Here is a 16,603-nt window from a genome sequence, read left to right as displayed (position 1 = left end):
TTCTCAAACACTGTAATCGATTACGATTGCGATTAGATTGCATTCTCAAACACTGTAATTGATTGCGATTACATTGCATTCTCAAACACTGTAATCGATTATGATTGCGATTACATTGCATTCTCAAACACTGTAATCGATTACGATTGCGATTACATTGCATTCTCAAACACTAATCAATTACGATTGCGATTACATAAAAAAATGTGATCATTTACAATCGATTACGATTACCCCATCTCTGATATATATATTTTTTCTTCTTTAATAAACAATATTAAAAGACTCGAAGAAGGGGATATTGCAACTTCTGGAAAGTGTTCTTTAAATAGTTTACAGGATAAAATGTTGATCCCGTTTCGGTCCTTTTCGGTGTTTCGTCGGTCCATTTTGGTCTTTTGTCGGACCGTAATTATAGGGTGTAATGAAAAACCAACTCATTTACGACAATGGTCTACTTTGAGAAATAATGGCAGCCTTGGTGAGTTCACACTAACTAAAACCATAGTTTTAGTTTGATGATAAAATGTATTATTCATATCCTGTATAATTTTATACTAATTTGCATATATTCAAGATGGCCAGGGCTTCTGCCAGAGGGTAAAACGGGTATGGCATCATACCCAAATTTTTGGCAGATTTAATTAGGGTTTTTTAAGTTTACTTTTTAAAAAATTAAAATTAACCCTTTTGACTGTGGTTACAATCATTTCCATAGTGCCATACTAAATAATATGGCAGAAACACTGAAGCTACATACCCAAATTCTTGGCAGATTTAATTAGGTTTTTTTAAGTTTACTTTAAAAAAAAAAAAAAAATTAACCCTTTTGACTGTGGTTACATTCAATTCCATAGCGCTATACTAAATAATATTGCAGAAACACTGAAGCTACATACCCAAATTTTTGGCAGATTTAATTAGGTTTTTTTAAGTTTACTTTTTAAAGAATTAGAATTAACCCTTTTGACTGGTTACATTCAATTCCATAGCGCTATACTAAATAATATGGCAGAAACACTGAAGCTACATACCCAAATTTTTGGCAGATTTAATTAGGTTTTTTTAAAGTTTACTTTAAAAAAAATTAAAATTAACCCTTTTGACTGTGGTTACATTCAATTCCATAGTGCTATACTAAAACATATGACAGAAACACTGAAGCTACATACCCAAATTTTTTGCAGATTTAATTAGGGTTTTTTAAGTTTACTTTAAAAAAAATTAAAATTAACCCTTTTGACTGTGGTTACATTCATTTCCATAGCACTATACTAAATAATATGGCAGAAACACTGAAGCTAAATACCCAAATTTTTGGCAGATTTAATTAGGTTTTTTTAAGTTTACTTTAAAATTTTTTAAAATTAACCCTTTTGACTGTGGTTACATTCAATTCCATAGCGCTATACTAAATAATATGGCAGAAAGACTGAAGCTAAATACCCAAATTTTTTGCAGATTTAATTAGGGTTTTTTAAGTTTACTTTTAAAAAAATTAAAATTAACCCTTTTGACTGTGGTTGCATTCAATTCCATAGCGCTATACTAAATAATATGGCAGAAACACTGAAGCTACTACTTACTGACAGAAAGTTTGTTTTGTATAATGACACCACTAGAGCACATTGATTAATTAATCATCGGCTTTTGGATGTCAAACATTTGGTTATTCTGACACGTAGTCATTACAGGAAACCCGCTACATTTTTCCTAATCCAGCAAGGGATCTTTTATATGCACTTTCCCACAGACAGGAAATCACATACCACGGCCTTTGTCCAGTTGTGGTGCACTGGTTGCAACGAAAAAAAACCCCAATCAGTTCAATGGATCCATCGAGGTGGTTCGATCCTGCGACGCAAGCACCTCAAGCGAGGTAAATACCGCTCCAACACCTGACAGATGAATGAACCCAAAATATAATTTAAATTAAAACAGTCTAAAATTACGAAAAAAGGAATGTTGAAGATTAAGTGGCCATCTTCGAGTTATGCAAAATAAGGGTGATTTGGAGTATCTTAATGTGTTTGATATTCTTAAAAAGCCTAAACTATAATGTTAATTACACCCTAATCTCAATCAAGTAGGGGCGGGACGTAGCCCAGTGGTAAAGCGCTCGTTTGATGCGCGGTCGGTTTGGGATCGATCCCCGTCAGTGGGCCCATTGGGCCATTTCTCACTCCAGCCAGTGCACCACGACTGGTACATCAAAGACAGTGGTATGTGCTGTCCTGTCTATGAAATGGTGCATATATACGATCCCTTGCTGCTAATCAAAAAGAGTAGCTCATGAAGTGGCGACAGCGGGTTTCTTCCCTCAATATATGTGTGGTACTTAACCGTATGTCCGATGCCATATAACTGTCAATAAAATGTGTTCAGTGCGTCGTTAAATAAACCATTTCCTTCCTTCTTTCCATCAAGTAGTGCAAACATAAGTATGAGTACAGTTACCACCCCTCAAATCTTGAAAATGAATCAATTTATTTTTGTAACTTTTAGAAAGATTTTACCAAATGATTTCAAACTCATAACCATCTAGTAAGGGCATTTATAATCAGTTTTATTTTTATTATGTACCCTGAAATTATTTTCCTGGCAGAAAGCCGGGTTTTTCAATGTTCAGTGGTGTCCATTCGGGCGCAGATTCAGGCGGGGGTCCCAAGAGGCCCAGCCCCCTCCCCTATTTTTGGTGAAACATAATATATATTACAGAATACACAAAAATGCAAAGTTATCCCGTCCACCTGTCAAGGACCTTTAAATTCTATTTTCAAAAACTACAACGGGTTTTGGGCCCCCTCTATTAACGAATACTGGATCCGCACCTGCCATTATAAATTTATGCAAATGAAAGGTGTGTCAAGATAAAACTAATGTTTCAGTAGGTTTCTAGTGATTAAAGGCATATTGTCACAGACCACTGACCTATTAAATGGCCTAACAAAGAATTATCTGAACAAAAATATATTTGATTTCCCTCTAAATGTACTTCATGCAGACATCTGTGTAACCACCATACTTTACATATTAATGATAATTGAATTATGGCAATGGTCCATAATTCAAAAACTAAAATTGCCAAGAGGGATGACATGGATTTCACTCTATCATCGTTCAATTAAAATGATGCGATAGCTAGATTTGGGTTTTACAAATTAATGTAATTTTCATTTATTATCCATTTTTAGAGAAATAAGGTCCTTAAATCCGTGACAGTATTCCTTTAAAAGCTTCTAAAAAAAAACCAAAAGCTTTGTAAATGTGTCTAAAATGCCACCTAGAAGTAAATATATGGTGAGATAAGGATTCTGAATTACGAGTGGCGTCCATATTGGATTTTTGCAAATTAGAAGAAAACAAATCAATCCGATTCTCCACATTTATCGTCTCTGTACACCATAGAAGAATTTTAAAAAGAAAACAGTCGTCAAGGGTACCACAAGCGTGACTTTCTGACACTTCTAGTTGGCGGATCACAAGCCAACCACTATTTTAGTGCTCTAGCCAAAGTAAAATGGGTATGGGATTTTTTTTTTTTTTTAGGTTAACCTTTTGACAAAATTAATAACTCTTATCGTTACTGTATTATTTTCTTAACCCTAACCCTAAACTTAACACATGTTCTTTCTGGGGGAGGCCCCCATATCCACTGTTGAATGGTTGCATTCAATTCCATAGCGCCATACCCAAACATTCCATTCTGGCAGAAACACTGCAACTTGCCCATTGGACTATTATATTATTATATTACCTCATGTACCATGTATATGGTCTGAGTGAATAAAGAATTGAATTGAAGTTCAGACATGTTCACCCTTAGACATAGCCCCTGACAACGTCAATGACTAACGGATTTAGTTGACCGGACCATGTGTCTGGTTATGAACAGATTCTGAGCCCCGAAGTCATCACAGGAATCCGTAGAAGCTGCATCTTCATAGCAGTGGTGATCACTGCCGCTCGTTTAGGTGATAAGAGTCGTGGGGATGTCTGGTCTACTTACTGCCCTGGCTTTAACCAAAGTAATGGAAGAAACGAGTCGCAACCACAGCAGATACTCGATAAATTACGCTTGAAAATTAACCCATGCGCGCGCGCGCGTGTGTGTGTGTGTGTGTGTGTGTTTATGGATGGATGGATGGATGGATCTGAATATTAATGTCATCGTATTGATCATCATTAATTAAAAATAAATATAATTTTACTTGGTTCGTCATTTCTGCACATGAAGCAGTTCTCTTCTCTTTTTTTTTTCTTCTCTATTTCTCTTTTTTTTATTAAAAAATACATTTTTAAAGTTTATGTGTCTATATTATGATACCAGAGTATATTTCGGTGTCGTTAACATCGCACATAGGAATTAAAGTTGTATTGTGCGAGCATAATACATTATTTTTACTCCATAATAAAAAGATGTCAAATTCGAATTACGTCATTTTTGGATGTCCTTACATAAAAAATAAACTATTGTCCGAACCAAATTGTTAACAACTACGAAAAATTACTCTCCTACCTTTAATTGCCGTTAGATTTCCTCCAAAGTTTGTCCAGACACAAATCTTAAAAAACCCATTACAATGACACATATTCCACATACCAGATGCTAACCATGTCATCTATATTGACTTCGCTGAGAGCGCATAGGGAAAAAAGCATGTAATTTTGTATCAGCTGCCATTTTGACTTTTTATGGAATATTCTTCAAGAGGGGTGAAAGGATAGGACTTAATCTAACAACGTCATAACATGTTATGATGTAAAAGCAAACGTGATGACGTCATATTATTTTAAAAAAAATTGTTATTATTATTATTATTATTTTAATGATACCACTAGAGATCATCGATTTCATATTAATTGTGTCACATACTTTGGAGGCTTTCACCCCTCTTGAAGAGTATTCCATAAACAAACAACATGGCAGACGGCAGAAAACTGCATGTATTGTTCCCTATGCAATCTCAGCAAAGACAATATCGGCGACATCGTTGCAGTCTCATGTGTGGAATCTGTATATTTGTAGTGGGGTTTTTGCGATTTGTGTCTGGACAAACTTTGGAGGAAATCTAACGGCAATTAAAGGTAGGAGAGTAATTTTTTGTAGTTGTTAACAATTTGGTTCGGACAATAGTGCTTGTTTTCAGAAATTGTAAACTGAATCGTTTTTCTACGGAACTAACATAAACGACAATAGTAACATGTGTGGCTAAAACTCCTACATGCAGCGTATGAATCGACATATACACCATAGATATAAATACTACCTCCACTCACCCGTAAAGTAAATCGGTACAAATTGGGGGTTAATATACTCATTTCAGCCATAACGGTACCTCGTTCCGCACAAAAATTGACATGCTATTTTTAGTAGGACCACGCGCATGTTTCAAGTACAATGGTAGACGATACACTGACACTGGTTCAAATTAAATTACAGGAATTTACTGGCCAGATGAACCAAGATTTTATCACAAAACAACAGTCGCATTTATCACCAATTGCAGGACTTGAGGTATTAACTGCTCTATCAAACGTAAGATACACCTCGAACTTTGGTTTAGTACTACCTCTATGGTAATATTGGAGGAAGTTTGTCGTTTTATAAAATTAGTTATTAGTAGGTGTTACATGAAAAAAAGTACTTACGTGTGAAAGAACTGGAATTGAGAAATACACCGACTGCAATGATGATCAGTAAAACACCAAGAACACGTTTCCTACGTCGAGCCCAAATCATGGCGGCCGATGACGCCACGAGTCGCCTCTGAAAAGAAGATTAGTTGGGGTGTCACGATATGTTACGTACTTGGCCAGGGCCCCGTTCCACGAACGAACTGTAGCTAAGGTTAATTGTAGTGATTTAAGGTGAGTTTTACAACTGGCACGGTAAACTTTACAGCCGTTCCACAAAGCAACCTTATGGTAGTCGTAAGTGCCCCTTTAATTATTAATACATTCTTTGCAAATAAGTGCGAATTAGTTAAATAATAAATTGTTTACCGACTTTTCGGAACATGTTGGATGTATTCATTGGTATGGGACAAGCATGAAGTAATTTTGTCAATTTATTCGGTAAGCGATAATTGCCGAATGCATAAGACATGAGAGTTATCTCCCTTATTTTTGTGTGAAGGTCGTTAGGCCTAGACTGTTTTTCATCGATCAGTTTCATAAAAGGTATTTGGTATATATTAGATCCATTTTTACACAAAGAGTTAGTATCCTTCTTAGAGAATTATCAAATCATCTAACTGCCATTTAACAGCTACGTCAGTGGCTTACAACTGCCTCGTAAATTTTCACTGTAATTTACGACGATAGTAAGCTACGCCGCGTCGTGGAACGGGCTGACAATCGTAGAAAATATTTAAGGTCTTGATGGTAGGTATTTACGACAATAGTAGGGCTAAGATCGCTTCGTGGAACGGGGCCCTGGTGCTTATACACACACCTCAGACTGAGTAGCAACCACCAAGCAAAGGGCCGCAACTCTAAACGCGTTTTATCATTTTGCCAAAAACGCGACCCCGAATACCTACATGTCGATTACGGCGTTACAAATTACAGTCATTAACGGCCGACTTAATCGTTAAATATCGGTAGTGGTCGTAAACTAGAATGATGAATAAATTTGTTTACGTGAGTCTAGTACGTTAGTTGCAAATTAAAAGTGGTAAAATTATTTTTCCAAATATAGGTTATCAATTTATAACCCTTTATCAGCCATAAACACCATTTATATGTATATGTTATTATGTGCAGTATTTTAAAGAACCGATTTATGTTACTAACATAAATTTAAACCACCGTAATTAAAAGAATTGATTTATTAAAGTAATTATGATTGACCGGGATGTTTATACCAAGGGACATAACGTTTGAAATTCTCGCCACTAATTTTAAGATTGTTTCTTTCATAGCGCACACAGAATCTCAAACTTGCATACATATTGCTATTATAAACAAGACTGACTGATGCCAAAAATAAAATAAATAAATTGCAAAAAAGATTTAATAAGCATAAATCATTTCCAGTCTAGATTTTGCCTAATATTTGACTAAATACAGTTATGGGCCAAATGTTTTCAGTGTGACAGTGGTAAACCAAAAGTATAAATCATAAATGTAATACATAAACATGACAATTTGATATATTTACAATGTGAAAATGAAAGACAAGTATGTACTTAAGATATACATTAAATAAAGGTATTGCAATTTGTTCACATATGAATATTTATAGTTCACATTTATTTACGTGTAAATTAATTTTCACCGACAGCCCATAACGACTCCATACTAAGGTCTTTCTAGTTGCTTTGTTAACCTCATAACAAAACAGCTTCAAGCCGTGAATTGATACGTTTAACGCAATCTGATTAAAATCAGCTCTATTTGGGTCTTTACTTTCCAGTACAGGCCAGTGGACCTGATTTTAATCAGATTGCGTTTAACGATTAGCAAACAGTGTTTATCGTCAGTTCAGTATATTGTCATTAAAATTAAAATGCTAACACTTTGGCAGGAGCAACATATGTAGGCCTACTTTGGCCAGAATTAATGATGGTCAATTAGTTTTAAAGCTAATGTCCACTAATATAGCATAATAAAATTGCACTTTTCAATGCTTTCTTTATGCGATATTAAAAATACTCTACACCAAATAATTGGTTCCCTACCCTGGGTTTCTGCCAGAGGGAACGCAGGTAAAATTACATGTATGTACTCGAAAATCTCGGAAATTAATGGATATGTTTTGTTTTAATTTTTCGATAGATTATAGTAAGATAATTGCTGTTTAAAATTTGTAAAAGAGCATTAAATAAAATGTCCAATAAAACAGCATTTCAAACCCATAACTTCCCAATATATGCCTTTGAATATATTTAGTTTGTATTATGTACCCTCGAATTATGTTCTGGCAGAAAGCCTGCTGCCTTTGACAGAGGTTGAAACAATTGGTCTAATTTTCGACTGTTACCATAAAATAATATACTTAATCACTTTTGGCATCTAGCAATTTAAAGCAAAATGTACAATAGTTAGCACTTGGAATAACCATCATATATTATTTTGTTTTGTTTTACCTGCAATATAGTTTCACCAGGACTTTCTTCTTCCTCCATGAATGATAAAAAAATAATAATACTGGATATATTGTAATTATTTTTTGTTTTATTCCAATATATAATAACAAATGTGTTTTATGTCAGTATGTGGAGCAAACTAGCTGATACAGTTGGTTTGAAATCATGATTACAAAATCCTAAAGATAAAAGGAACTGGCTCCTAACGTCAGCCTGTACATATTGTCCACATTTGTACAGGCCTGTAGGAACGACATTTGAAGTGTGTGTGTGTGGTGGGGGGGGGGGGGGGGGTATACAGTCTCTAGTGAGGGATACAAACTAGATTTTCATCTTTATATCATCTTTATTTATGTGGAGTAGTGAAAATTTAAAACATACATTTTTGTCCTCAAGTGTGGGATGGAGAACAAGCCCCTAGGCCCGCCCCGCACACACCCACCCCACCCCATCCCATCCCAGTTCCTACGGGCCTGGTGTATTTTATATTAATAAATACAAAGACTACACAATGATATTGTCTATAGGTAATATCAGGTGTAAAGTGATTGTCAGTATGTGACATTGTAATATTGTCCAACATTTCTGTGTTTCTGTGCCCGGCTGTGGACAGTTTTGCTTAATAATTAAAATTACGCAGTTTAACCAAACACATTAAAACTTGAAGGATAACTAGTTAAGATAACACAGAAAAGTGTGCTAATTTTATTTTTTTGTTAAAGTATTATATCTTGCTTTGGTGAGGAGGGGACGCTTTTTAGCAAATTTGCGAAATTGGCCTCTGGAATATCCATTGACGTGTCATGTTTACATCAATCTAATTAAAATTAGCTCCACTATTACATGTGGATCTAACACCAGCCAGTTGCAGCTCATGTCCACCAATCAAAACCTTACTTGCAGAATCCTGCCAGTGATTTAAAAATAATTTGAAAACATTCCGAATTATCCTGAGGATATACGACATGTTTCGTGTGAATTACGAATGCCTTAAAACATGTTTATAAAATAAATAATTTGTAATGTAAAACTGAAGATTGATTTAAGTTTGGGTTTTTTATAAATGAATAAATAATTTTTAATGTAAAATTGAAGACTGATAACCCATCCCGTACGTATTGGTATGGTTCGCTGTACTGCGGCCACTAAAATAGACTCGCCCGATATTTTTAGAATTTGTATGCTCCCAAATAACGTTATAAAAGGCGAAGTGTGATTGGTCAATATTTAAATTATTATTTACAGACGAAATGTTACCTGGTCATTGGGGACTAAGCAGTGTTGTTAGTTTTAAATCACTGGCATGATTCTGCAAGTAAAGTTTTGATTAGTAGACATGAGCTCCAACTGGCTGGCGTTAGATCCACATGCAATAGTGGAGCTAATTTTAATTAGATTGATGTTTACATCAATGCTGGAGAAGATTTATGATGAAATGTTATTACATTTTGTGTGTTTTTCTTCTAATTAGGTCCATTTGCTTCAGTTTACATTATAAAAGTCATAAAAAAGTATGTAAAAAAAAAAGCTTGTTGTATGCTAGTCTGAGACACTAATGTCATTACAACACCATACAAATTGTATGTGTAACATCATTAGAGATGGTATCTGGCCTCTAAAAGTTTTATAAGCACGGGCTCAGGGCCCATATTTTCGAAGCTATCTTAGCGATACGAAATCGTAAAATCATCGTAAGCTATGATGTCACTGGTGTGTACTGTAGTGACGTCATAACCTACGTCGGGTTTTTTACGATTTAGTAGCATTAAGATTGCTTCAAAAACATAGGCTCAGGATTCCAGATTCACAGTGTTTTCCCCGTAAAACAAAATGCTGAAACTAAAGCCTAGCGCACACGAAAGCTATCAGCTAAGCAAGAAGTTACTTGAGACATTTTGCTCAGCTGATAGCTCATAGCCATTTTATCGCACTCGTTGAGCTATCAGCTGTATTAAATTACGACTATCACAATGACGTCACGCTGACGCAATTTTCGCGTTTCCATCGGTCAGTTGGTATATTCCGCACCGCTGATAGCTCGCGTAGCCCGCACACGGTGACAATTTTGCCACGCGTGGCCGAAAATATCAAAGACCAAAGATATCTTTCTTACAACCACGAGAGACGAAAAACTCCCACAAAATATCCCGCACACGAGAACTGAGCAAAAAGTCTTAAGTAACCTTTTTGGCTCAGCTGATCGTTCTCGTGCGCGATAGGCTTTAAGTGAAATCATTTCAATATAAGAAATAAACATAATAAAAGAAACATTGATTAAACACAGATTTCAGGGCCGTAGCTAGCGGGGAGGCGGGGTCAAGGTGGTAGTTGCTCTCCCCCCCCCCCCCCCGAAAAAATCCGTAAAAAAATATTGGAACTTAAGGAAAATTCTCTTCTTAACCGTTACTCAGTCCCCCCCCCCCCCCCCACCAGCAAACAGTTCTAACTACGGCCCTGGATTTATTGTAGACATTAAGCAGTTATATAGTGTTCTAACTCCACGTCACTGTCATTCCTTGACGAAAATAACTTGTCAATAAGTAGGGCCTAGTACCAGAGCCGGTTTAAGGGTCCGCTGGGCAACTCCCCCCCCCCCCCCCCCCCCCTTCCCAGGATATATATTTTGCAACCTCATATGGGAGAAAAATGACCTGGGGAAAATAAATGTTCACATCACCGCGGGGCTCCCTGAAGCGCGGGACCCGTAGCACGTGCTACATGTGCTACTAGGATAAACAGGCTCTGGGGCATACATTTCACATCGGCGCTAGTAAATAGATACGGAATTAAAATAGGAATCGATACACAAACAAGGGCCAGCAGTAGTATTGTGACACATCGATGCATTAGTGTACCGACACATCCCTAGTTAAAAAGTAATTCTGCGTTCGACGAATGTGCTCGTAATAGACGATATTGGAGTTCTGAACTGCGCAAGCTCGACATTCCAAAAAACAACAAAAAACAGAGCCAGTCAAAGGTCAGTACTTCCTAGAAAGAAAGAAAGAAAGAAAGAAAGAAATGTTTTATTTAACGACGCACTCAACGCATTTTATTTACGGTTATATGGCGTCAGACATATGATTAAGGACCACACAGATATTCAGAGAGGAAACCCGCTGTCGCCACTTCATGGGATACTCTTTTTCGATTAGCAGCAAGGGATCTTTTGTATGCACCATCCTAAAGACAAGATAGTACATACCACGGCCTTTGATGTACCAGTCGTGGTGCACTTGCTGGAGCGACAAATAGCCCAATGGGCCCACTGGCGGGGATCGATCCCAAACCGACCGCACATCGAGCGAACACTTTACCATTGGGCTACGCCCCGCCCCTTGAAAGTATGTTGCCGGGACGTTCTGAATAGATTGTACTGTTAAATACTTGCGGGATGTCACTCATGTTTTGTAAATCTACATGAAAGAAATGTGAAAACCTTGTCTTTACCAACATATTTCAAAATTTACTGATTTGTCACTCAAGTGTTCGTGGCGTTGGGCTTGATGCCACGTGGCGTAAATCACTTAATAAGTGTCCTAAATAACGTTTTCGTCATATAACATCATATACGTTAAAGGGACATTCCCGAGTTTGCTGCATTGTAAGATGTTTCCGACTAATAAAATATTTCTACGAGGAAACTTACATACTAAATATATTTTCTTGTTTAAAATATCAGTGTCTCTATATTCAATGTGTTTCTGGTCGTCTTAATATTTATAAGAAGCCCAAACTGGATTTTGTCTTCAAATAATTTCGTACGTACGAAAAAATCTTTGTTAGAAAATAAAATGAAATTTAACCTAGTAGAACTATTAGAACGATCAGAAACACGTTTAATATACAGCCACTAATATTTCATGCAGAACAATATATTTGATATGTAATTACAGTCGTCAAAAACTCTCTGTTAGTCGATAACATCTTTAAAAAATGCAGCAAACTCAGGAATGTCCCTTTAAGGGCCAACCACGTGGTTGGTATTGGCTAACTGAACATTCTGTTTTCTAAGAATGTCCCGATGGCAGAGTAGTCACCAGTGGCGGATCCCAAAAATCCATTTAGGGGAGGGGCCCAATGACATGAGGCGGAATGTCAAGGGAATTTTGGGGGAGGTTTGGAGGGGGGTGAAAATTAATATATAATAAAATTATAACTGTCGCAAAATTTAGGGGGGCGGGCCCCTGCCCACCCCCTTAGATCCGGCTCTGGTTACGGTTGAGGTATGGGAACTGTGGACGATTCGGTGTCATAGGTTCGAGTCCCAGCACCGGCATGAGACAATTTGTAAGGCAATTTTGTGTATTTTTGTATCCAGTTCCCGTGCGGGATTGGGTTTTTTATCTTTGTATCTACTAATCAAACCCGACATACAATATATAGATATTCATCCATTTATACATGCATACAAACACGTGTACAACATATATACATACATACATTTTCTACACTGTTGTTCACACAACAAACAAACTAATCATAAATTTACCTGAATTTGCAATGCACTTGCACCTTCCGAATACTTGTAACTTTATACCTATTTAACCGGCTAAAACGGAAAACGGAAAACCGCCCGCACTGTTTAATAAGCAGCGTCGAACTACCTGTACGGCCGTGTTTATTTTATCAATAATACAAATCTACCAACAGAGATGTCGTCAGGCGTGAGCGCTCTATCGAACACATGCTATTAAACGTGTAAAGCCAAACACACTCGTTAGTCCATGATCGAATTTACATTTTACAAATAGGTTTATTTATTTATGTATCTATATACATGTAAAAGGATCATTATTTCTTTAATTTGTTTTTTTAAATACATATATACTGTACACTTGTTTTCTTTTATCATTTTTATATATATATATATATATATATATATATATATATATATATATATATATATATATATTATTTTTATTTTTTTATATATTTATTTATTTATATTTATTTTTTTTATATATAATATATTTATATATTATTATTTATCGTTTGTTTATTTGTTTATGTATCAAAAGCCGTGGTATGTGCTTTCCTGTCTGTGGGATGGTGCATATAAAAGATCCCTTGCTACTAAAGTAATGAACAAAGGTAGCGGGTTTCCTCATTAAGACTATATGTCGAAAATACCATATATTTGACATCTTATAACCGATGATTAATAAATCAATGTGCTCTAGTGGTGTCGTTAAACAAAACAAACTTTTTTATTTATTTATGTATGTATGTATTTATTTAGTTAGTTATTTAGTAGCAGCAGCAGCAGTAGTTTTAGTAGTGGTTCTCCCACCCACCCACCCACCCACCCCAATCCAGTTCCTGTTCTGGACAAAGGAGCCGGCGTATGTCGACATATGCGTCCATGACAGGCATGCTTTGACCTGACCTGATCGGACTTTAACATTTATTACACATCCAATAGCGGATGATTAATATAGCAAAGTGTTCTAGTGGTGTCGTTAAACAAAAACAAGAAACAAAACGTTTAACATTCATCACATTTGGACGTGCGTGCGTGTTATTGTTTTAAATACTGATACTGGTCGTTTCTGTCCGTGTGTATTGATGTACTTATACCTCACTTCCGGTCTTGTTTTCATGATTTCTTTTGTTAAAAGTCTTTAAAGTGTAGTGTAAAAGTGTTACAATACACCTACACGTTTCCTCCACTGTTAACTTAACTACACTTGTATTTAAAACAAAACATTTTTTTTTTTTTTTTTTTTTTTTTTTTTTAAATGACGAATAATACAATGAACCTTTATTGTCATAACTTACATTGAAATCCGGAAGGTATGTCCGTTGTTTCTGTTATATTTCATGAGCAAGTATTCATTTGGAGAAGCGCACGACTGCGCGACTGTTGCTAACACTTTCTGTCACGTTCAAACTTGCCATGTTCGGTTGTAACGCATTGTCTTTTAAATCCTTCAACACTTGACTAAAGTATTTAGATATCCATATTGAGGGAATGTACAAAATTTCCCCCGTTGTGGTACATACATGTATATCCAGCTGTCATATACCTGTATTATATGACACCACGTGTTCTTAACCGTGTTCGCGGGAATCAGTAGCGTAACTGTCTCTCCAAAAATATGTTTCCTCCTGTAATAGCAGCAGTAGTAACAGTAGTAGTAGTAGTAGTAGTAGTAGTAGTAGTAGTAGTAGTAGTAGTACCAGTAGTAGTAGTAGTAGTAGTAGTAGTACCAGTAGTAGTAGTAATTGAAGTATTTAGTGCTGGGGTGTCATTAAACATTCATTCATACATCTTCCCATTTTAGTTTGTTTTTAGTTGTTCTCCATTTGGTTGGAACATAATCCGTTCTATCTCCTTACTTGGCGGTTACGTCGAGGAGGGTTTATAAAATGCAACTTTTTGCATTAAGTAAAAGTAAAGTTTGTTTTATTTAACGACACCACTAGAGCACATTGATTTTTTTTATCTTATCGTCATCTATTGGACGTCAGACATGTGGTCATTCTGACACTGTTTTTTAGAGGAAACCTGCTGTCGCCACATAGGCTACTCTTTTACGACAGGCAGCAAGGGATCTTTTATTTGTTCTTCCCACAGGCAGGATAGCACAAACCATGGCCTTTGTTGAACCAGTTATGGATCACTGGTCGATGCAAGTGGTTTACACCAACTCATTGAGCCTTGCGGAGCACTCACTCAGGGTTTGAAGTCGGTATCTGGATTAAAAATCCTATGCCTCGACTGGGATCCGAACCCAGTACCTACCAGCCTGTATACCAATGGCCTAACCACGACGCCACCAAGGCCGGTTTGCATTAAGTAATTGTCAAGCGGCCCCCAAGACTACTATGTTGGAAAAATGGAGCATAAAATGTTTTTGTAACTGGATATTAGGAATTATCGAAGCTGAAATGTCCGTCACAATGTTAACAAAACGTTTCGTCACACACAAAATATTTTCACTTTTAGTCCTCCTCAAAAACAACTTACTTTTGTAAAAGAATTCCCGCAGTAAAATAATATATAGTCAAATAGTATATATTAATATTATATGATGAAACTACTGAACTTATTAATCACTAAACTTTAAAATCATTCTTCACCATGATATCTGTTTTAAACAAGTGAATACAAATGCAATATGCGATGTATTTTTTTTTCTAAACAAAATTAATTTTTCTGTATAAATATACATCTTATATTGAAAGTAATTAAGTATAGCTATCTCAGATTTATCAAATACATTTTTTTTTTTTAAATATGAACGATTCGTTACCAAATTTAACAAATATTTCTATGTTATAAACAAGTCAGTTTAATCTTGATACACTTTAAAGGGACATTCCTGAGTTTGCTGCACTTTTTAAGAAGCTATCGACTAACAGAGACTTTTTAACGACTGTACTTACATATCAAATATATTTTTCTGCATAAAATATTAGTGGCTGTATATTAAACGTGTTTCTGATCGTTCTAATATTTGTACTAGGTTATATTTCATTTTATTTCTTAAAATATTTTGTTTTCGTACGTACGAAATTATTTGAAGACAAAATCCAGTTTGGGCTTCTTACAAATATTAAAACGACCAGAAACACATTGAATATACAGACACTGATATTCTAAACAAGAAAATCTATTTAATGTGTAAGTTTAATCGTAGAAATATTTTATTAGTCGGAAACATCTTACAATGCAGCAAACTCAGGAATGTCCTTTAAAATAGCATAAATATAAGGTCTGTGATTTTTGGTACTGCAAAAAAATCTAAATTAACTAATTTGGAAGCACATTCGTCCACATAATAGAAAGAAATGTTTTATTTAACGACGCACTCAACACATTTTATTTACGGTTATATGGCGTCAGACATATGGTTAAGGACCACACAGATTCTAAGAGGAACCCCGCTGTCGTCACTACATGGGCTACTCTTCCGATTAGCAGCAAGGGATCTTTTATTTGCGCTTCCCACAGGCAGGATAGCACAAACCATGGCCTTTGTTGAACCAGTTATGGATCACTGGTCGGTGCAAGTGGTTTACACCTACCCACTGAGCCTTGCGGAGCACTCACTCAGGGTTTGGAGTCGGTATCTGGATTAAAAATCCCATGCCTCGACTGGGATCCGAACCCAGTACCTACCAGCCTGTAGACCGATGGCCTGCCACGACGCCACCGAGGCCGGTCCACATAATAAACAAGTCATATACAAAATGTATTTAACTGGAGCTTTATTTATAATAAATGTGTATAAACGTTCTTCCTGTCTTACAGGGACATACCCTAGTTTTTAAACACTAAGGCATATTTTCCACTAATAAAGCCGTTTATGCTCACTGAAATCAAACATTACTTTTATTTTATTGTTTAGATAATCCATTTCCGTACAACCGAAGTGTTTCTGGTCATCCTGGTGTTTCTAATACCACAAAATGCATTTTTCATATTTTTAAAAACGCACGTGCGTCTAAGAAATAAGGAGTTATGGAGTCGAGTTTTACTCTATTTTTGACGATATTTCACC

General features: G+C 36.0%; 1 protein-coding gene across 4 annotated transcripts in view; it reads right to left on the bottom strand.

Annotated features, from left to right (window-relative positions):
* The window catches only part of LOC121385420 (carbohydrate sulfotransferase 1-like), a 74,126-nt gene that overhangs the window by 51,718 nt on the left and 5,805 nt on the right, over positions 1–16,603 (bottom strand). For 2 of the 4 annotated variants that reach the window (XM_041516094.1, XM_041516095.1), the window contains exon 2: positions 5,653–5,770. In XM_041516094.1, the coding sequence (XP_041372028.1) occupies positions 5,653–5,770 (118 nt within the window). Of the gene's footprint in view, positions 1–5,652; positions 5,771–6,457; positions 6,483–12,585; positions 12,797–16,603 lie in introns of those variants that run through there. The other 2 variants (XM_041516096.1, XM_041516097.1) reach the window with 2 other exon arrangements.

The sequence above is a fragment of the Gigantopelta aegis genome, chromosome 11, assembly GCF_016097555.1.
Source record: "Gigantopelta aegis isolate Gae_Host chromosome 11, Gae_host_genome, whole genome shotgun sequence".
In the NCBI taxonomy this organism is placed as follows: Eukaryota; Metazoa; Mollusca; class Gastropoda; order Neomphalida; family Peltospiridae; genus Gigantopelta; species Gigantopelta aegis.
Note: the sequence above shows the minus strand (reverse complement) of the source record. Positions and strands in the feature narration are given on the sequence as shown.